General features: G+C 35.9%; 1 protein-coding gene across 1 annotated transcript in view; it reads right to left on the bottom strand.

The window, feature by feature from the left end:
• The window catches only part of NBAS (NBAS subunit of NRZ tethering complex), a 161429-nt gene that overhangs the window by 130476 nt on the left and 13948 nt on the right, over window positions 1-17005 (bottom strand). Inside the window, exons 10-21 of the mRNA XM_066547200.1 lie at window positions 15677-15815; window positions 14170-14235; window positions 10528-10656; window positions 8597-8660; window positions 7148-7341; window positions 5809-6066; window positions 4886-5011; window positions 3465-3616; window positions 2573-2707; window positions 2223-2301; window positions 1405-1506; window positions 966-1102 (exon numbers count right to left, since the gene is read on the bottom strand). Coding sequence (XP_066403297.1) covers window positions 966-1102; window positions 1405-1506; window positions 2223-2301; window positions 2573-2707; window positions 3465-3616; window positions 4886-5011; window positions 5809-6066; window positions 7148-7341; window positions 8597-8660; window positions 10528-10656; window positions 14170-14235; window positions 15677-15815 — 1581 coding nt within the window. The remainder of the gene's footprint in view (window positions 1-965; window positions 1103-1404; window positions 1507-2222; window positions 2302-2572; window positions 2708-3464; window positions 3617-4885; window positions 5012-5808; window positions 6067-7147; window positions 7342-8596; window positions 8661-10527; window positions 10657-14169; window positions 14236-15676; window positions 15816-17005) is intronic.

Below are 17005 nucleotides of genomic sequence, written 5' to 3'. Positions count from 1 at the left end.
TAAAGACTGTTCTTTCTCTTCAGGGACAACAAAACTGGTAAGTGTTTTGAATTAGGAAAAGTTTCAGAGGAATGAATTGAAAAACCCTATTTTAAAAGAAGAATTGCCCAAATGGGACTGGCAAAACCTTGAAATGAAAAGCTTGACTATAATAATGGAAGACTCCAAAAAAAAAATCTATTAGCTTCTCCAGAAACTTTCCCGCTTTAAGTAAGCCTTCAAAGTCCTATTGTAAAATACCAAATAATGAAATCTGTCCATCTCTTTATGAGCACTGAACAATATGCTTCAAAACTAATATCATAATTGAAGAGTCGAAAAGAAACACTCTAAAAGCAAAAAATTCTTCTAATTAATATAAAGAACTTAATTATGATGTTCAAGGAAGACTCTCTTAGAAAAATTAAATTTACAGTAAAACAACCTTTTATGCTGAAATGAAACAATAGGAAAGTCTGTATTTAAAGCTTTTCATAATTCTACCTTACCAAGTTACATAAGAATTAGTACCAAGAAGATTAATGTTTCTGAAGTTACTGAGTGCTTAAGTGTTAAATTAGTTCACAAAACAAATCCAGAAAAATGCATTTGCTTCCAGGGACCTAAACACTTTTATTATTCCTTTCCTAACACTGGCTGTTACCACAAGCCAATTAAAGACCTGTACTACACAGGTGAAAATCTGGGCAGTTTCAGGTCAGAAAAGTCCAAGTTCCCTCTTAGATATGTGATGGAGCAAAGAACCTCTAAGATCTCTACTTTCCTGTTAACGACCAAAAGGATTCCACAAATGGCACAAAGTAAAGCAGAAAATGATGACTGGTAAAGTCAAGACCCATACAGACAAAGCAGCTCTTTTGATTCCAGATAATAACCAATAACAGAGTGCCATACATGGAAACTAATTTATGTATTAATCTAAAAATCTTGTCTCTTTGAGTTAGTATCTATCAATGCACCCTTACCAAGCTTCAGGTAACAGCAAAGCATACTCGTGTGGTGAAGTGGTCTCTGGGAAATTGGAGAGAATCGCCTGTCTGTGTGGAAGTAAAGCTGATCCATGGAAAGTGAACAAAATTTCCAGGGCTCTGACATTGCTTTCCTGAAGAACAGAACAGTAAGTTGCAGAGCTTAAGACTGATTTAGACTGAAAATAGAGCAATGTAATGAAAATGAGCAAGAAAGTTTAGGTCATACAACAAACAGTTAATTTTTAAATTTTCTTTTGCAACAAAAAAAACAAAGTCAGGGTCACAGCATTCATTTATTTAAAATCAAACAAAGACACCACCTCTTAAATTTCCATTGAGATTCAACCAAGTTCAAAAGGAGGAGGAAAAAGCACTTTAGTGAAAAGAGCAATATCAAAACAACACTGGATTCTAGCAACATAAATATTAATACCCGAGCATAAGTTCTTGCTGAAAGTACAATATTCTGATTTCTGAACTTCTTAAAGAATTCTCCATCGTAATGTTCAGCTGCATGAGGCCCTCCAAGGATTTCCTTTAAAAAAAAAAAAAAAAAAGACTGCTTTTTATACAGGATTTACAAAAGCATCAAAAAGTCCACACATCTTTTTATCCTAGGATGAGTAAGTATGAGATATATGCTGAAAAGTATGCTGGGTTTTTTGTTTCAGTATAAAAAAACAGATGCATTTTTGGTTGATAAGCTAAGACCATTTTCTCCCTTATTTTAATTAAGGTTTAGACATCATTAATTACAGGGATGTGGTAAAAGCCATAAATGGGAGTGTGTGCATTACCAACTGCAAACTTTAAATTTAAAAACCTAGTAAAATACAGCTTGACATTCCAAAAACTTTCACATTCGTAAGCTCATGGAAGAAAAAGATTTGTTAGAGAACCTGCACAGAACTTGTCAATTTGACAGACAGGGGTATCACAGTAACCCTGCCTGAACTCTACATCCCATGTAGTTGCATAACTCAATTCCCTGCAGACACAGGATGCTCAAAGCAGGCTTTTGCCCAACTGCACCTCTCAAGACTAGAAGCCATCCTTTGAAAACAGTGAAGCAGGAGAAACACAGTCACTCAAACAGAAAACATCTTACTTTTCTCCAGTGATAGACTGGAGCTTATAGCCTTTCAATAAGGCGATAAACATTAATACCACAATAAATAACAAAAAATGGTAAGATGATGTGCTGCAAAAGTTGCAGGAATACCTGTGGTGTGAGAACTCAGAAGAACTCACCTCATAGGTCTCAAGGCGATCAAGGTAAGTTAACAGCTTCAGCCTGCTACGGCACAGCTCCTTCTGTTCCAGGGTCAGCCTGTGTTCAGAACAGGAATTTTCACATTTGCCATTAATATTTTATGTCAGATGCATATGAAGACAAAAGTTACGCATTTTAATGACTTTGTGCACTGGGATATAACAAGAAATTAGCTAAACCAAGAACTTTGACACAATATAATGCCAATTAAAATTTAAACCACTTTTCTAGTAGGAATAATATATATAAGAGTAATTATGTTCTTGCAACTGTGTAGTTATTATAAACCTATAATTCTGAATAAAACATGGCTTAACATTTCATTTACTTTGAGAAGTTTACTGATGCTAGCAGTTCTTGACGCTTCTTGGCCTCCTTTTCCTTTCTAGTATCCATTTCTTCATCTGGTGACAGAAGGTCTTCATAGGGAATTTCAACGTCCACTTCCCCTGGTAAGATAAATCTGGAAGACAAAATCAACAATCTAAGCAAAGGGGGAAAAAAAGAAATTAAATCATTTTTGAAGAGACATATTAAAACAGCTTTTTGTCTGTGTTTTGACTAAAAATCTGCATATTTATAGAAAAATACTGAATTTTTATGTTTTAAACAAGCAGGGATTCTTCCCAAGCCAACAAGTGACATCAACTCCTGTTTCTACTCCCTCCCTAAAACAAACCAAAACCAAACTTGATAGAAGTTTCTAAATTCCACAGCCAGCAACTGGATTGGCAGCAGCTCTCCAGCACACAATGGCAATAGAAGTCTGCACAAAGAAAAGAACAGCCTCTTTCTATTTCTACCACCAGAAACTGAACACTGAGGAGAATTCTCTACTGTGTCTTGCTTCTGCTTGATCAATACAACTAAGACATAACCAAACACATTTATAGGGTTAGTTGCAGCTTTCAGAAGCAGCAAGAGAAACCGATTCTCATAGTAAAATACTGACATCATAAATTCCCTCTGACAAAGAAATTACAGGGCATATATTTACAATGAACACTGTATTTTATATACATAGAGAGATAAAATTTATAGGTACTTTATGGACATCTATAGAAGAGTCTGAGTCAGAGCATGACCTTTCTTTATGTCCTGCAAAAGCTTCCCAATATTTTCACTAGAGGTTGATAAGAAAAAAAAAATTACCAAATTAGTATAAAATATTTATACACCATTCTTTAAAAAGAAAAACAAACAAAAAACTCTTCCCAAACCTGCCACCATCCTCTCCTTTTCCTATGGCCACAAGAGCCTCCAAGTCTGTGCCTTTCAAGCCATACTGAAGCAGCTTCTTGGCAGCATCTGCATTTTCTGGAACTCTTTCCAAGCACTCATGAAGAACCCAGGCACGTTTCTTGATTTTGCTCTGTCCAAGAACAAGAGCACAGACACAATGTTACATGGTCCAATCCAAAGCGACAGAACCAGAGATTACGTTAAAGTTCTCACATGGATTTCTTCCACTTAAGAAAATGTCAAGCTCCCCTGGTGACTGACAATGCAAACCAACAAAAGAGATGAGAACACAATAAACACAATCCCCTCAGAGGGGAATATATATGTGGCAGAAAAGGGCAGGAAAATACCAAATTACTAAGGAGAACTTCCACAACTGGAACACAAGTTATTATTTCTACTTTCTAATTACCTTTACTCCTTTTTACACTAAATAGAATGTGATGGTTTGGGGGTAAAGTACATGTTTTATAAACCAAGTGTATAAATTCCACGACAGCACTAGAGTAATTTTCAATACCACCCTCTTCACATGCACTAAGATTCTGTAACAGAAAAGGCACCAGAATTACAAAATACATTTGCCTTATCTGCTGATCTTTAGTTGACATTACAGATCACATGCAGAATGGCTAAATTTTGATATTTAGTCAATATCTGACTTGAAAAATAATAGAATACACTTATCTTGATCTCTTGTAATACTTTAGTCTAGACTAACATACCTATCTTTACTACTATATATACACTAATATACCTATATTACTAATACTATTCTCTATCTACTATTCTAATACTAAATTATATATTACTATTCTGTAGTAATAGTATATTTCTATTACTAATAGTTTACCACAACCATGAGGTTGTACAACTTCAACACCATTTTTCTGCTGAGTTAGCAGTCTTTCTTCCAAGCCAAAAAAAACCCATGTTGAATTCTACTGAAAGGCTCAGTTACAGTTTGCAGAGTCCGCTGAAAATTTTGTTATTCAAATTTTGTGATACAGCTACTGTACCAACTTCACCTTCTCAATTTATTTTCTATAATAACCTAAAGTATAAACAGTTGATATTTCCAATTATTATTCTTCATCTGCCAGGCAATAATCTACTGTGGCATGTGGGGGAAGAGATTACACACAGGAAGTGTGTTGCTATAAACAGAATTTAGAAGATATTCCAAAAGACTTTCATTAACTGCCAAGGTTTCTAGATCAGGCCTTCAGTTAAACTGCTCTCTTACACATGAAATGGAATTTTCAGAGCAATTCTTCAAACTGCCACCAATTCACATTGCATAAATTAGAACACAATTGAGAATTCCATTTCTGTAAAGATAACACAGACAGTCTGATAAGAAAGCCTTAAAAAAAAAAATCACAAAACACAAACACACCAAGTAGTCTTGAATTGAAGCGACATTAACAGCCGACTTCCTCCACTGTCTTTGGTACACAAGATCAGAATCAAGGCCATACGTTTGAGCTAAAGACAAAGCTTCCCCATATTCTTCATTATCAATCTAAAAAGCAAACACATGAAAATTAAAGTCATCTGATTTTCCATATTGAACAACAAATGGTTAATTCTGTGTGTTGAAAGAGGCAGAGGGATAATTACTGTGGGTATCCATAAGCAGGTAGGAAAGAGACTGGTTCAAGATACAGATAAGTAAGATTCAGGTCTGATGGACACCTCTGGAAAATCAAGGATTTTTCCCCTCAAATAAAAGGAAGATGTTATTTAGGTAACATCATATTAGTTATACATCATATTTAGTCTGACACCAGCATTCCCTGGGAACTGTAACAGTTACAGAGTGGGCTGGTTTACCATCGGAACAACTGGAAGGGCCTAGACAAAGCAGTCTGTCCAAGATCCCTAAAGCAGAGCAGTATCTGTTTGGTAAGAATGACTGGGAGGCTTAATCTGTACATATATCTGAAAAAACAGCCAAAACATTCGCAGAAGACTGTAAGTTAACCCACTCCTGGGCCAACAACAAGTGAAACTGATTTCATTCAATATATTTGCCAAGTCTTGCACTACATGCAAACACATGAGTAAATGTCCAAGACTAGCCAAGCCAATGATACACAGTGTCTCCCAGTGGAAACATCACATCATTTCAGTGATCATAATGCTATTTTTAAAAAAGGATCCCTTTGATCAGGTGACACAGCACACTGTCAGTTAAGAGACTCTCAGAAATATGCGCCTAAATCCTTTTGTCAACACAGCAGGAATTAAAAGAAAAATAAAAAGTTTGTTCTAAATAAAGCTGATTAAAAGAGATTTTACTTTTCCTTCCAGACTTACTTTTCTCTGGTACAGTTCCTCTGGAGTCGTGGATCTTAAGCTGACAAGGCGGAAATTCTTTGTAATAGTGCGTGGTCGTTTCCGTGGAGGAGCAAATCGTTCCATTTCTGTTACAAAGTACAGGCCTTGCTTTAGGTAGCTGAAGTATCTGTCCTTAGCAGAAGTTTCCTCATCTGAGTCCGAGTCATCGTCTCCCTCATCTTCATCACCAGGCCTGCTCTCCAAGCGCAGTCTTTTTGGAACAAGTTTCACCTCACACTGCAAGAAAAGATGAACATGAAGCATCCACCTAGTACACCTTAACTAGTTTAGTAAGAACTGAGTACATCTTCCACTTCAAATTTCAGAGTCAGCATCCTTCCTCCCTCTCTCCTTTAAACCCTTTGTTTCTCAGTTTGCTTAACCTGTTCCACAAACCCTGACTCTGTCTCCTGGATGTAAGGTTTCATCCCTCATCTACCAAAGTGAAGGCTTCTTAGTAACCTGCTTTTACCCTACACCTCCTGCACCAGCCAAGACAGAGAAGGCAGAACAGTGAAGACAGCTTACCACACTTTCTACAGCTTACCACAGCATATATGAGTGTTTTCAACTCTCAGCTATTCAAATCAAGCTTTTCTATTCAATGCAATCTCAGACTACAACCTTAGGCTGTGGTATGCCACTCACTAGCTGTACATATTATTTCCAGAATAATACAACTTTGCAAAAAAATACACACAAGCTTTGTACTGAGATTTTCTGATTCTAATGTTAAACTTTTGATTAAGATGCTTAAGACCTATTTGAATATAAGCTTTGGAAAATAGTCATTTTCTCTGTTTTAGAGAAAATTACTGGCTAACTTTATTATCTTCTACTCCCTGCTGGAATCCTACTAAAAATAAACAAAAAATGTATCTCTTATGCAGCTCTGCCTTCACTGTGTTCCTCATGTCTAACTGAAATGTGTTCATTCTTCCTTTATGAGACATGTATTTCAAAGTGGAAGAGGAATGGTTGCAGTACTCTTCAGAACACTAACATACAAGGCAAGGTTACTGTCAACACAAATTCTTTTCTGTTGCAAGTTTCCTCTCATTAAGACTCAACATTCCAGGAGTTTTGCTTCTATTCCCCACAAGTTATTTATTGTTTTATCAAGTTTTTTCTTAGAATAGTTAAGCTGCAGCAAGTTCAGAATCCCCCTGCAATATGTATCTACAGATAAGGAAGAAAAATCACTTTTCCTGTTAGTAGTAACAGCTTCTATTTTAACCGCCCTACCTTAGGATCACATATAAAAAAGTCAACTGTTATACTGCAATCCAAAGGATATCTGCTTGTTCACATTCCTCACCTCCAGACTTAGAAATCCTCCATCATGAGCCGAAGTGACCTGAGGAGAACTCTCAAACCACTCACAAGTCTTTCCCAGCAGGTTCCTTAATGTCTTGACTGATGACACAGTCAATGCACCAGAGCAGCGAGCAAGGATGACAGAATTATCTGCCCACCAATTTACATCTATCAATGGGTAATAGGATTCTTTATCTAAAATAAGAATGCACCATATAAAGAAAGATAATGTTAAACCTCAGGTAAGAACAGAGGAGACTGCCATTATGAAGAAATACGGTCTAATCTAACTGATATTTATTGTTATATTTGCAACCTTGGTTCACTAAGTCTGTATTTTATATCACTTATCTTTTCCTAAACCGTATTTGTATTAAATAAAGCTGTTGAGAACAAAAAAAAGTCACAATTACAAACATAATATATATAAATTATTTGGAAAAAAATTCCCAGTAAACTGATTTACTTGCATGAAAACTAACAGATTTTTCATCTATGATAAAGATCTACTTCATTACCTATCAGGCCATCTTCAACATGACAACAAACCTAATAGTAATGAAAATCAGAAAAGACTACACTGCTTTTGAGGACAAGTAAACATATCAACATATTCCAAGAGGATGTTGTTAGGAATGTTAAACTAAAAAACCAAATAAACAAGAAAGTTTGTAGGACTGAGGATGGAAGCTATGGCATTTCCAGTCGCTGTCTTGATTATGGTAACCGGGTGTTGGGATAAAATGTTCATCAGAGAGTGGGCTCATATTGCTCCCCGCATGTCACTTCCCACTTCTCTGATGAAAACCACCTTTTCCCAAACAGCACTAACAAACAGGTCAGATTATTCCTTTTTTTAATAGTGCTTAACCCGCAGTGCCTACCTATGAAGGTCAGATGAATTAACCTGAAGACAGAATCTCCAAAGAAAATATTACAAAGAAGCAGGAATTTTTAATAATATAGATGTGTATAAGCAGCAGCAAATGGATCATGGAATAGCTATTGATCTCTGCACTCTTGGAACAACCATGCAATAACCAGGTGCTAAATGGCTGCTCAGACTGGCCTGAGCTTTCAGAAAACAATAGAGTGTGATGAGGTAAATCCAGTTAGAGGAAATTGCTTTAGAATTGTTTTCAAAATTTTTAACCGGTATCTTTAATTTAAAGTAGCTTTCAAGATTTATTAGACATTTACAGGAAGAAAAAATGAAATCCTGTGCTAACTGAAATATCAACTTTTTTATAGCTATACAAGCATTCCTAAAAGAGAATCTGAAAAAAAACCTATTGTGACTGTCATTTAGATCTACCATGCTACAAATTCAAATCATGCAATTTTGGCACCCTGACTGAGATTTAATTCAGCTATTTCAGTCCTCATGTATTTGCATTATTATTTTTAACTCCACAGTGATATAAAATAATGATCTAACTGTACTGCATACCTTTTATTTTCTTTCTTTTTTCACTAGAGAGTCTCCAGTCCGGGTTAAGCTCATCATAGCCAGGCTAAAAAAAAAAAAAAATTATATGCAAGTACATCTTTGTAACACAGAATCCATTTATTTACTCTGTAGTTGATCCACTCATTTTTCAATTAAAATGCTCTCTATAAATTCAAACTCTTCTCAAGCAAAAACATACAACTGCTGCAGCACCATTGTACTTTTCCACAGACAATTAAAAGGAAAAAAAAAAAAAACCAAAACCACAAGTCATGGTCTGACCAGCTTTAAACAGTAATCATACCCAAAAGATTTCTGAAATAAAGGTTCTCCAGCAATCAAAAGCCAAGTGTTTGCTTTTCATGCCTATACACAGGACTGCAGGCACATAAAATAATCTCCAAGAGAGTCTGTGTAGTGGTCCTGTGTGACAGTCTAACACAGTTCTCTAAGTATTTTCCCCAGCTATTTTCAGAATTAAAAAGCCCCTTTGAAGACTAGTGCAAGAAAAGCAGCAGCATTATTAACTGAGGCACCGCAAGGTTTAGAATTATGTTCCAGTGCTGCTATTTTAAACATGACTTAGCAGTGACAGAAATCCTGCCCCCAAGTGCAACGCAGTGGAAGTACAGGAAGCTGAAATAACTAAAGCACATTTGGATAAAGCAGAAGGTGCTTTTCAGACTTTATTTTTCAGTAGAAAGAGGAGAGTCTACTAATTAAAAGTAAACATGAGGCCAGTCTAATTTAATTTCACACATATTATGGAAATACACATTCTACTTGGACACCAGTTTCACCTATAAAAAAAATTTTGAGAATAGTCAAGCACTAAATATTCCTTTATATCACCCTCACTGAATTATGAAGACCTGAATGCTCCTTCAGAATACATATTCATTATTACTATAAACAAAGAAAAAATACAACTCACTGTAAGCATCTTTGAGCAAAATTTTTCTGAAGTGTATATTAAAAATAGAGATAAATAGATATGCATATATAGACACAACACTCATCTCAACACTAGAACAGAAATTCTTTGAGGTTTTTTTTTTTGTTTGTTTTGGTTGCTGTTTAAAAATGCCCTTCTAAATAAGCTTGAAATAACATTTTGATCCCATTTGTTTACCCTACTTGGAACGGATATTGGTTTATGTCTCATAGGTTTAGAGCATAGCACACAGTACTCCAAGTGAAAAGCCTTTCTTTATCTATTAGTCAAGAAATTAATGGGAGGAAAATCAGAACACTTCACATACTAGTGTGCATCATTTCAGATTTTTCACTTTTCAGAATGCATTTCCTCATTAAAATAAAGTTGGGGTTTTTTTCTTTGAAAACTAATTAGCTTTAAATTTCCAGTGTTTTAATTCACACAAGTCACTAAAAGTTTGCCAGTGTCTGGGAAATTCCGAATGTAAGTTCCTCTACTTAGTTTTGCAAATAATTCCTGCAGAAAGCAAATTGATTAAGAAAATATTCTACAGCATCATCTGGAACGAGGTATGGTAAATTTTGAGGAAGGAATAGAATACACTAAGACATACAGAATTTAGTTTCAACCAGTGAAACAAATTTAGCCATGTTAGCCTCTACTTCTCTTCTGTAACTGCATTTCAGTCTAATGGTGTTGTAGTCTAATTCTAACAGTGTTACCTACTTGGTACCAAAATGCCTCATGAAAAATTCATTGCAACATGATTGGTTCTTTTTCTTAATTTTTCAAGTTCACAGTTTATGGGCGTAACATAGAAAGATTATAATAAATGTATGTATAGGGCTCTTGAAAAACATGGAGCTGACTGGGAAGCTAGTGTGTAGCTAACACACAGTTACCCGAACTCCTCTCATCTCCTACAAAAACACAATTCCAGAGGAGTAGAGTAAGATATATAATTCAAGTTTCTAAACATGTACATTCTTCTTACCTGAGCAGTTTGGTCCCATTCTCCTTGTTGTCTGAGAGATGGAACAGACCAGATTGTCAGTTTTCCTGAGAAATGAATAGCTGCCAAAAGAGCTCCATCAGGAGAAAGATTCATCTTGAAAACTCCATCCTGCCGAACATGGCATCCAAGCAAACAAACAAACATAATAAAAATATACACCAAGGAATACCCCAAAAAGTTCCTCCAAATACATATTTTTTTCTCTTTTAGGGAAACAAAAAATTGTACAATCTTCCACCCTGAAAAGTTAACATACCTTAAATTAAAATCAAACAAAACAACCCTTATTCTAAAAGAAAAAGGTAAGAGATCAGTTGTGACATGGAAGAATAAAAACAACCTGCATAAAGGAAGAACACTATCTCAGCATGAACAAATCTTTAGGAATGTAAACTTCTGTATCACGTTGTTATATGGCAAATAAAACCTGGAAGTGCAGCATTCCTAAAAGAACACCCTGACAGCAATGCAGAGCTGCTTGAAGGGAAAAGCACAGGTTGTTCTCTGCACAGAAAAAACATCCAGCAGCCTCGGTTTTCTACTATTCTGATTCTCTTGTCCTGATTGCTCCTTAATAGTCTTCAAGAAAGACTATTACCAAACCACAGCTTAATACAACTCTTCCTCCTTGGGAGCAAAAAATTAAAGGAAAGCAAAAAATTAAAGGAAAGCCAAAAAAGGGATACAAGAAATCAGACAATAAGAGATCTTGGAGGAGCACACTGTTCATTTCAGGGCACTGAATCAGAATCCAAGAACCTCGAGTGACAACACACCAAGTAGTAACATAGCGAATATCAGATTGAGTCCATATAAATAAAATTAATTCAGCATTTGTACATTAACTTCTTTAAGGCTACAAAAATTCTCCTAGATTAAGTTTTCCATCAGCTCTGGACACTTTAAGAGGCAAAATACACTTCTAACAAAGCACCTTCTTACGGATTCACAAAATCCAGCACATCTACAACTGGATCTGTACGCTATTTCCACAAGACACTCTAAATACACACTTAAATTTTAAAGTCAAATTTAGTGACACTGGCAATGAACGACAATTTCTGAAAATACATTTTACATTTATTCACCCCTCTCCCCTATGTTTTCAGAAAGATCATTTCTTTCTTAAAGTGTCTCATCTTCCCTGAAAGACAGCAGGATAGAGATTCCCAAAAATTACATTGTTCACAAAATTCTATTTTGTTAGCTCACTTTAAAAAACCTTTTAATAAAGATTCACAGTTAAATTTTTCCAAGTATGCAGCTAACCAATTTTTTTAGGCCAGCACCACCCCTCTCAGAAAATACCCCAACATAAACGAAGCACAGAAAGGTTAGCTGACATCCATCAATTAAGAAGTTTAAATGGCAGAATGTTACTGGTAGGTATTATTGGAAGATAAAAAATATTCTTTCAGGTCAGTGTGTTTGTTGGGGCTTGGGAGTTTTTTTACTATTATTTTTATTTTATTTCTTAGCCTTTTTGAAGTGCTAGGTATGCCATAGAAGCAATGACAATCAAGAAATGTTTATTGTTGTACAGTGGTTTGCAGCTGTTGAGAGCACTCCTTAAATCGATGCCTAAAATGTGTTTTTAATTGAAAAGGAGAGCATTAAGCGGTTTTTTTAAACCCATTAAGAATTATTTATATTAGAAAAAATTCATATTCTCTGACTATATTCTTAGCTGCAGTACTGCACTTTCAACTGTAATCTGCCCAGGAATTGTACATGCCTTCTAATGGAACTTCTCTCTTTACAAGTCAATTTGCCTGCACAACAAAGAACAAAAGACTGTTAAAGGACCCAGAAACACAGAGGTAAAATATATAACATGTTCAGATAACTGATCAGTGGTAAACATCACCGATCTTGAAAGGAGGTAAATGTTTACTCAGCAGTCAGTAATAATTCTCTGGCTGTGAGATTTAGATATTAGGTGGTCATTAACACACTCAAATTTATCACCCAAGCCCTGTTACCTATAAAAATTAATCAGTCCTTTGCCAAAGCAGGCAATGCTGCCCTTGTAAACAGCTCATCAGCTTAAGGGAACAGCAAAAGATGTTGAGAAACTCAGCAGGCTGGCACTTCACATTTTTTAAGTGTCATTTAACAACACTAAGAATCAAATCCCAGTGTAGCCAGTTCTAATATACAAGTCCTCTAGCTGCTGTGTCTATCATATTTTAAACGGAATGTTAATTTCACACTAGGAATGAAAACTATACCTTATATCTTTAAGCCATAATCTCTGAAATTGGATCAAAACATTCAAGGATAAGTAAGTTTCCATATTTCTTCATTAATTTAGTATTGTCAAGTGCAATGAAGTTGAAGTTTAGTACAGCTACATGCAATACAAGCTTTTCAACTAAAAAAGCTTAAGTCAGCTTTATCTTTAGCATTCTCAGTGAAGGAAATAAAATCTCTCCCTGTTCCACCCTTGAGAAAGATTCAGAAAGATTTGTTTTTCCTTTCCAATAAAGCAGGCAACTCCTTCTTTTAACCAGCCACCTAAAACATCCCAACAATCTATTAAGGTCATTTCCAACTCAGATCAGCCATTTTTCCACTCAGGACAACACAGAGTGAAGGTGGTAGACAGATTCTTTACTGTTCTTTCCTTGTAAAGCAAAAAGAAGGGAAAACAATTTCTCTTACAAGAAGGGAAAGGGAGATAGAAATAGGCATCAAACCAAGGCTACACATGACAAGTAGACAAGAGATAAGAAAAGGAAAAGGAAAAGCAGTACTGCATGGGAAGTTCCTAAGGCATGTAGAAGAAAGCCATGAATAAGCACCACGTACAACACTTTAGAAATACAGAGAGTACACACCTACACTTCAGCATGACATTCAAGGTTTAACACTCATTCATGGCAGAGGAGAACATAAGGTCTATACCCAGAATTTGTTAAGAATACATTGATTCTGATCAGCAGTTTCATTAGGCTCACATGTATCCTGGGAATAGAAGTCAGACCCATAATAAACTTTGGAAGCTACTAAGCAAAATGTTTCCATAGTTTCTCAGACTGTAAAAATAAAGTCTTTGTGTCTGCCCTATTTAAGCCATAAATTATTAGTTTGAATACACCCATTTTTTCTTTCCCACATGGTGTGAAAATTGTGGGCTGAGGCTTTTTTGTTGTTTTCTAGTGAAACACATGTAGTGCACAAGGTTGAGTTTTGTTCTTATTCTTTATCTCTTGGGCATACATTTTATTTGAGAAACATCATTACAATCAACTTTCTTCTTGTAGAATATATAACACATCTAACATGATCTGATTATCACATTTATTAACAAATAATTAGGTGGCTTCTTATACCTTCTTATTTGAATAAGGGTTTACATTTAATATTGAACTCTACATCTCTAGACCTGCTCCTGAAACCCAGCGATTCAAGCTTCAGCAAATGAACTAACTGGATTTTTAAGAAAACCAAAGTGGCAAGCTATTCCATTTAATGCTAAAGCTTTTTGATTAATTTAATAGAATGTTAATTCCTAAGTTGCATAAATTAAAACCTACTTGCAGTCAGTCCCTCAGGTAGTCATTAATAGACAATTATGTTAGTAAAATACATTTCTGAGGTAGACCTAGATCTTAATACCTGTTCTGTTCCTCGCCTGCTGTAAAATCTTAAATTCATAATCCTTAATAATCCTCTTCTCTGTGCCTGTAAGAACAGAAACAAATCATACAATGAAAAACAATCTCCTACAGTTTCATGCACCAAAAATTGAGTCATATTTAAAATACTAAAATAACTTTGCAAGATTCTTTAGAGGTTCTGCAGAAAGACCTTGACAAATTAGAGAGATGGACAATCACCAACCATATGAAGTTTAACAAGGCCAAGTGCCAGACTGTGTATCTGGGGTAACCCTGACTGTGTGCAGAGACCGGGGAATGAGAGGCTGGAGAGCAGTGCTGCAGAAAGGGTCCTGGTTGACAGTGAGTTGAATGAGTCAGCAGGGCTACAATATATGGCAGAGATGAAGCCATCAGTGTGCCCAAAGAAAGCCATGAGGATGGTGAAGGGCCCTGAGGGGAAGCCTGTGAGGAGCTACTGAGGTCACTTGGTCTGTCCAGCCTGGAGGAGGCTGAGGGCAGAGCTCACTGCAGTTACAGCTTCCTTGGGAGAGGAAGAGGAGGGGCAGGCACTGATCTCTGCTCTGTGGTGACAGTGACAGGACCCGAGGGAATGGCCTGAAGCTGTGTCAGGGCAGGTTTAGGTTGCATATCAGGAAAAGGTTCTTCACCCAGAGGGTGGTTGGGCATTGGAGCAGCTCCCCAGGGAAGTGGTCACAGGTCCAGCCTGACAGAGCTCAAGTGGTGTTTGGACAATGCTCTTGGGCACATGGTGTGTGACTCTGGGTATCCTGCGCAGAGCCAGGAGTTGAACTCGATGATTTTTGTGGTTCTCTTTCAACTCAGCTTATTCTGTGATGTTACTATTTTTAAACTTCCAGAAGACTGCCTACTTTAAAATAATGCAAGCATAATAAAATCCAGTTTGTATAATTCTATCAACTTCAGTAGGTATACATGTCACAGAAAAGCACTCCTCATTTGCAATTAAATTAACAACTCACTTGTAATACTAAGCAATACCCATATAAGAGTAAACATTGGAATTTATCCTGGAATATAGTAAATTTATTTCAGTATAAGAAGCTGTTACCAAGTCAAACATTTACTTCTACTAGAAGCAAAAGAAATCAAGAGCTAGAATTAAACTGAAATATTTATTTCAGGCGTGCTGCCTTTTGTTCTGAAGTAATAGAAGAACAAACTGTAACTTTTTTCCAACAAAGACAGGTAATATATCCCAATGTACAACTAAGAGAAAAAAATACTGTAGCTTGGAAATTTACAGACTCCTTTCTTCTTGTTTTTGGTTTTAAAACCACAAGTGATAATTAAGAACTTAAAGTTCAAATCATACTACAGAAAAAGCAGAAATGGATGCTGTGGGGAAAAAGATAACTGTTTAGACATATGTATCATAGCTTAGAAAATAGCAAAACATCCCATTAAATTCATCTTTAATAAAGAGATATTTATTGAGCTTCCATTGACAATATTTATCCAGTAAAATGAGGAGACGAACTTACTGTTCTAACATCATCTTCATAACTAGTGACCTGTTTGTAATGGGGAGAGCCTGACAGAATTCTCCAAGCAGATATTCCACAACCAGCTGCTTTAGATACTCCATCTTCATCTGTTTCACAGCCTCCTACAAGGAGAAGTCTGTAATATATATAAAGATGCATTATTATTTCATATACTGCCACATATTTTTTAATTTTCTTAAGTCTACAGCAGTTTGCTTGGGGTAACAGAAGGCTAAATATACCAAGACACTTGACAGCCCAATATGCTTTGTGAATAAATACTCTGAAATCTGAAAAAACTTCAGTATCATTCAAGTAACATTTGTTATTTGTAGCATGTATACCTATTCATTCTCATCCCTAGCATTCCAGCTAAGTCATAATTCCCAACATCTAGAATAAAATAAGTCTGGACACAAGTTTCAGTTTCCTTCTTACCCTCAAAAATGATAAAAAATTACTACTTAAGCATATAACAAGTTCCAATCATTCCGTTTAAGCATCAGATTCTCATTTATTCAGATGTTGTACAAAAGCTACTTCTCTTTCACTGAAGAACTGAACACATTAAGGCCTGTAAATTCTGTTTTCTAAACCCACTGTACCAATTATACATGTGCATGTAATACTTTAGTTGCACACCATAGGTGGCATTTTAAAAAGTTTTATGTAAGTCTTGTAATTATTACACTAAACTGTAATCATTACACTAATGCCACAGGTGGCATTTTAAAAAGTTTTATGTAATTCTTGTAATTATTACACTAAACTTGTCATTATTACACTAAACTGTATCACAGTATTTGCCCTTGAAGCCCTTTCACCTTATTAACAAGCACTTCTATATTTAACTGATGACTACCTTGATGAAAACTTTCAGAAAAGGAGTCTGTTTGGAAGCATGATTGTAATGAATCACCCATCAAAAGGTAAAGTATCCACAATAAAAGGCACAGCTGCAGGAGCCCAAACTCTGCCCTGGGAATGCTGCATGATCCCTTTCCCAAGGCTGCACCATTCCCGAAGTGCTCTGCCCCCAGTAGTGGCTGCCGCTCGCACAGCGCAGCTCTTGCCACCAGGGATGCCAAAACTACACCTCCAAAAGTCAAAGAAAGAATAAAGCAAAAAAAAAAATTCCTTCCACATTTAATCCTTTTTAAGACATCAGTAAAGTTTATTTAATAATGCCAAGTCCCCTGCTCGTCACTAACGTACAGCAGGATAATTTTATACCATGGATGAATGACAAAATCGCATCATCAGGCTGGAAAAGAACCTCTGATATCATCAAGACTAACCTATGATCAAACACTACCATGTCAACTA

This window comes from Molothrus aeneus, chromosome 3 (assembly GCF_037042795.1).
Source record: "Molothrus aeneus isolate 106 chromosome 3, BPBGC_Maene_1.0, whole genome shotgun sequence".
Taxonomy (NCBI): Eukaryota; Metazoa; Chordata; class Aves; order Passeriformes; family Icteridae; genus Molothrus; species Molothrus aeneus.
This window is presented reverse-complemented; position numbering and strand designations above follow the sequence as displayed.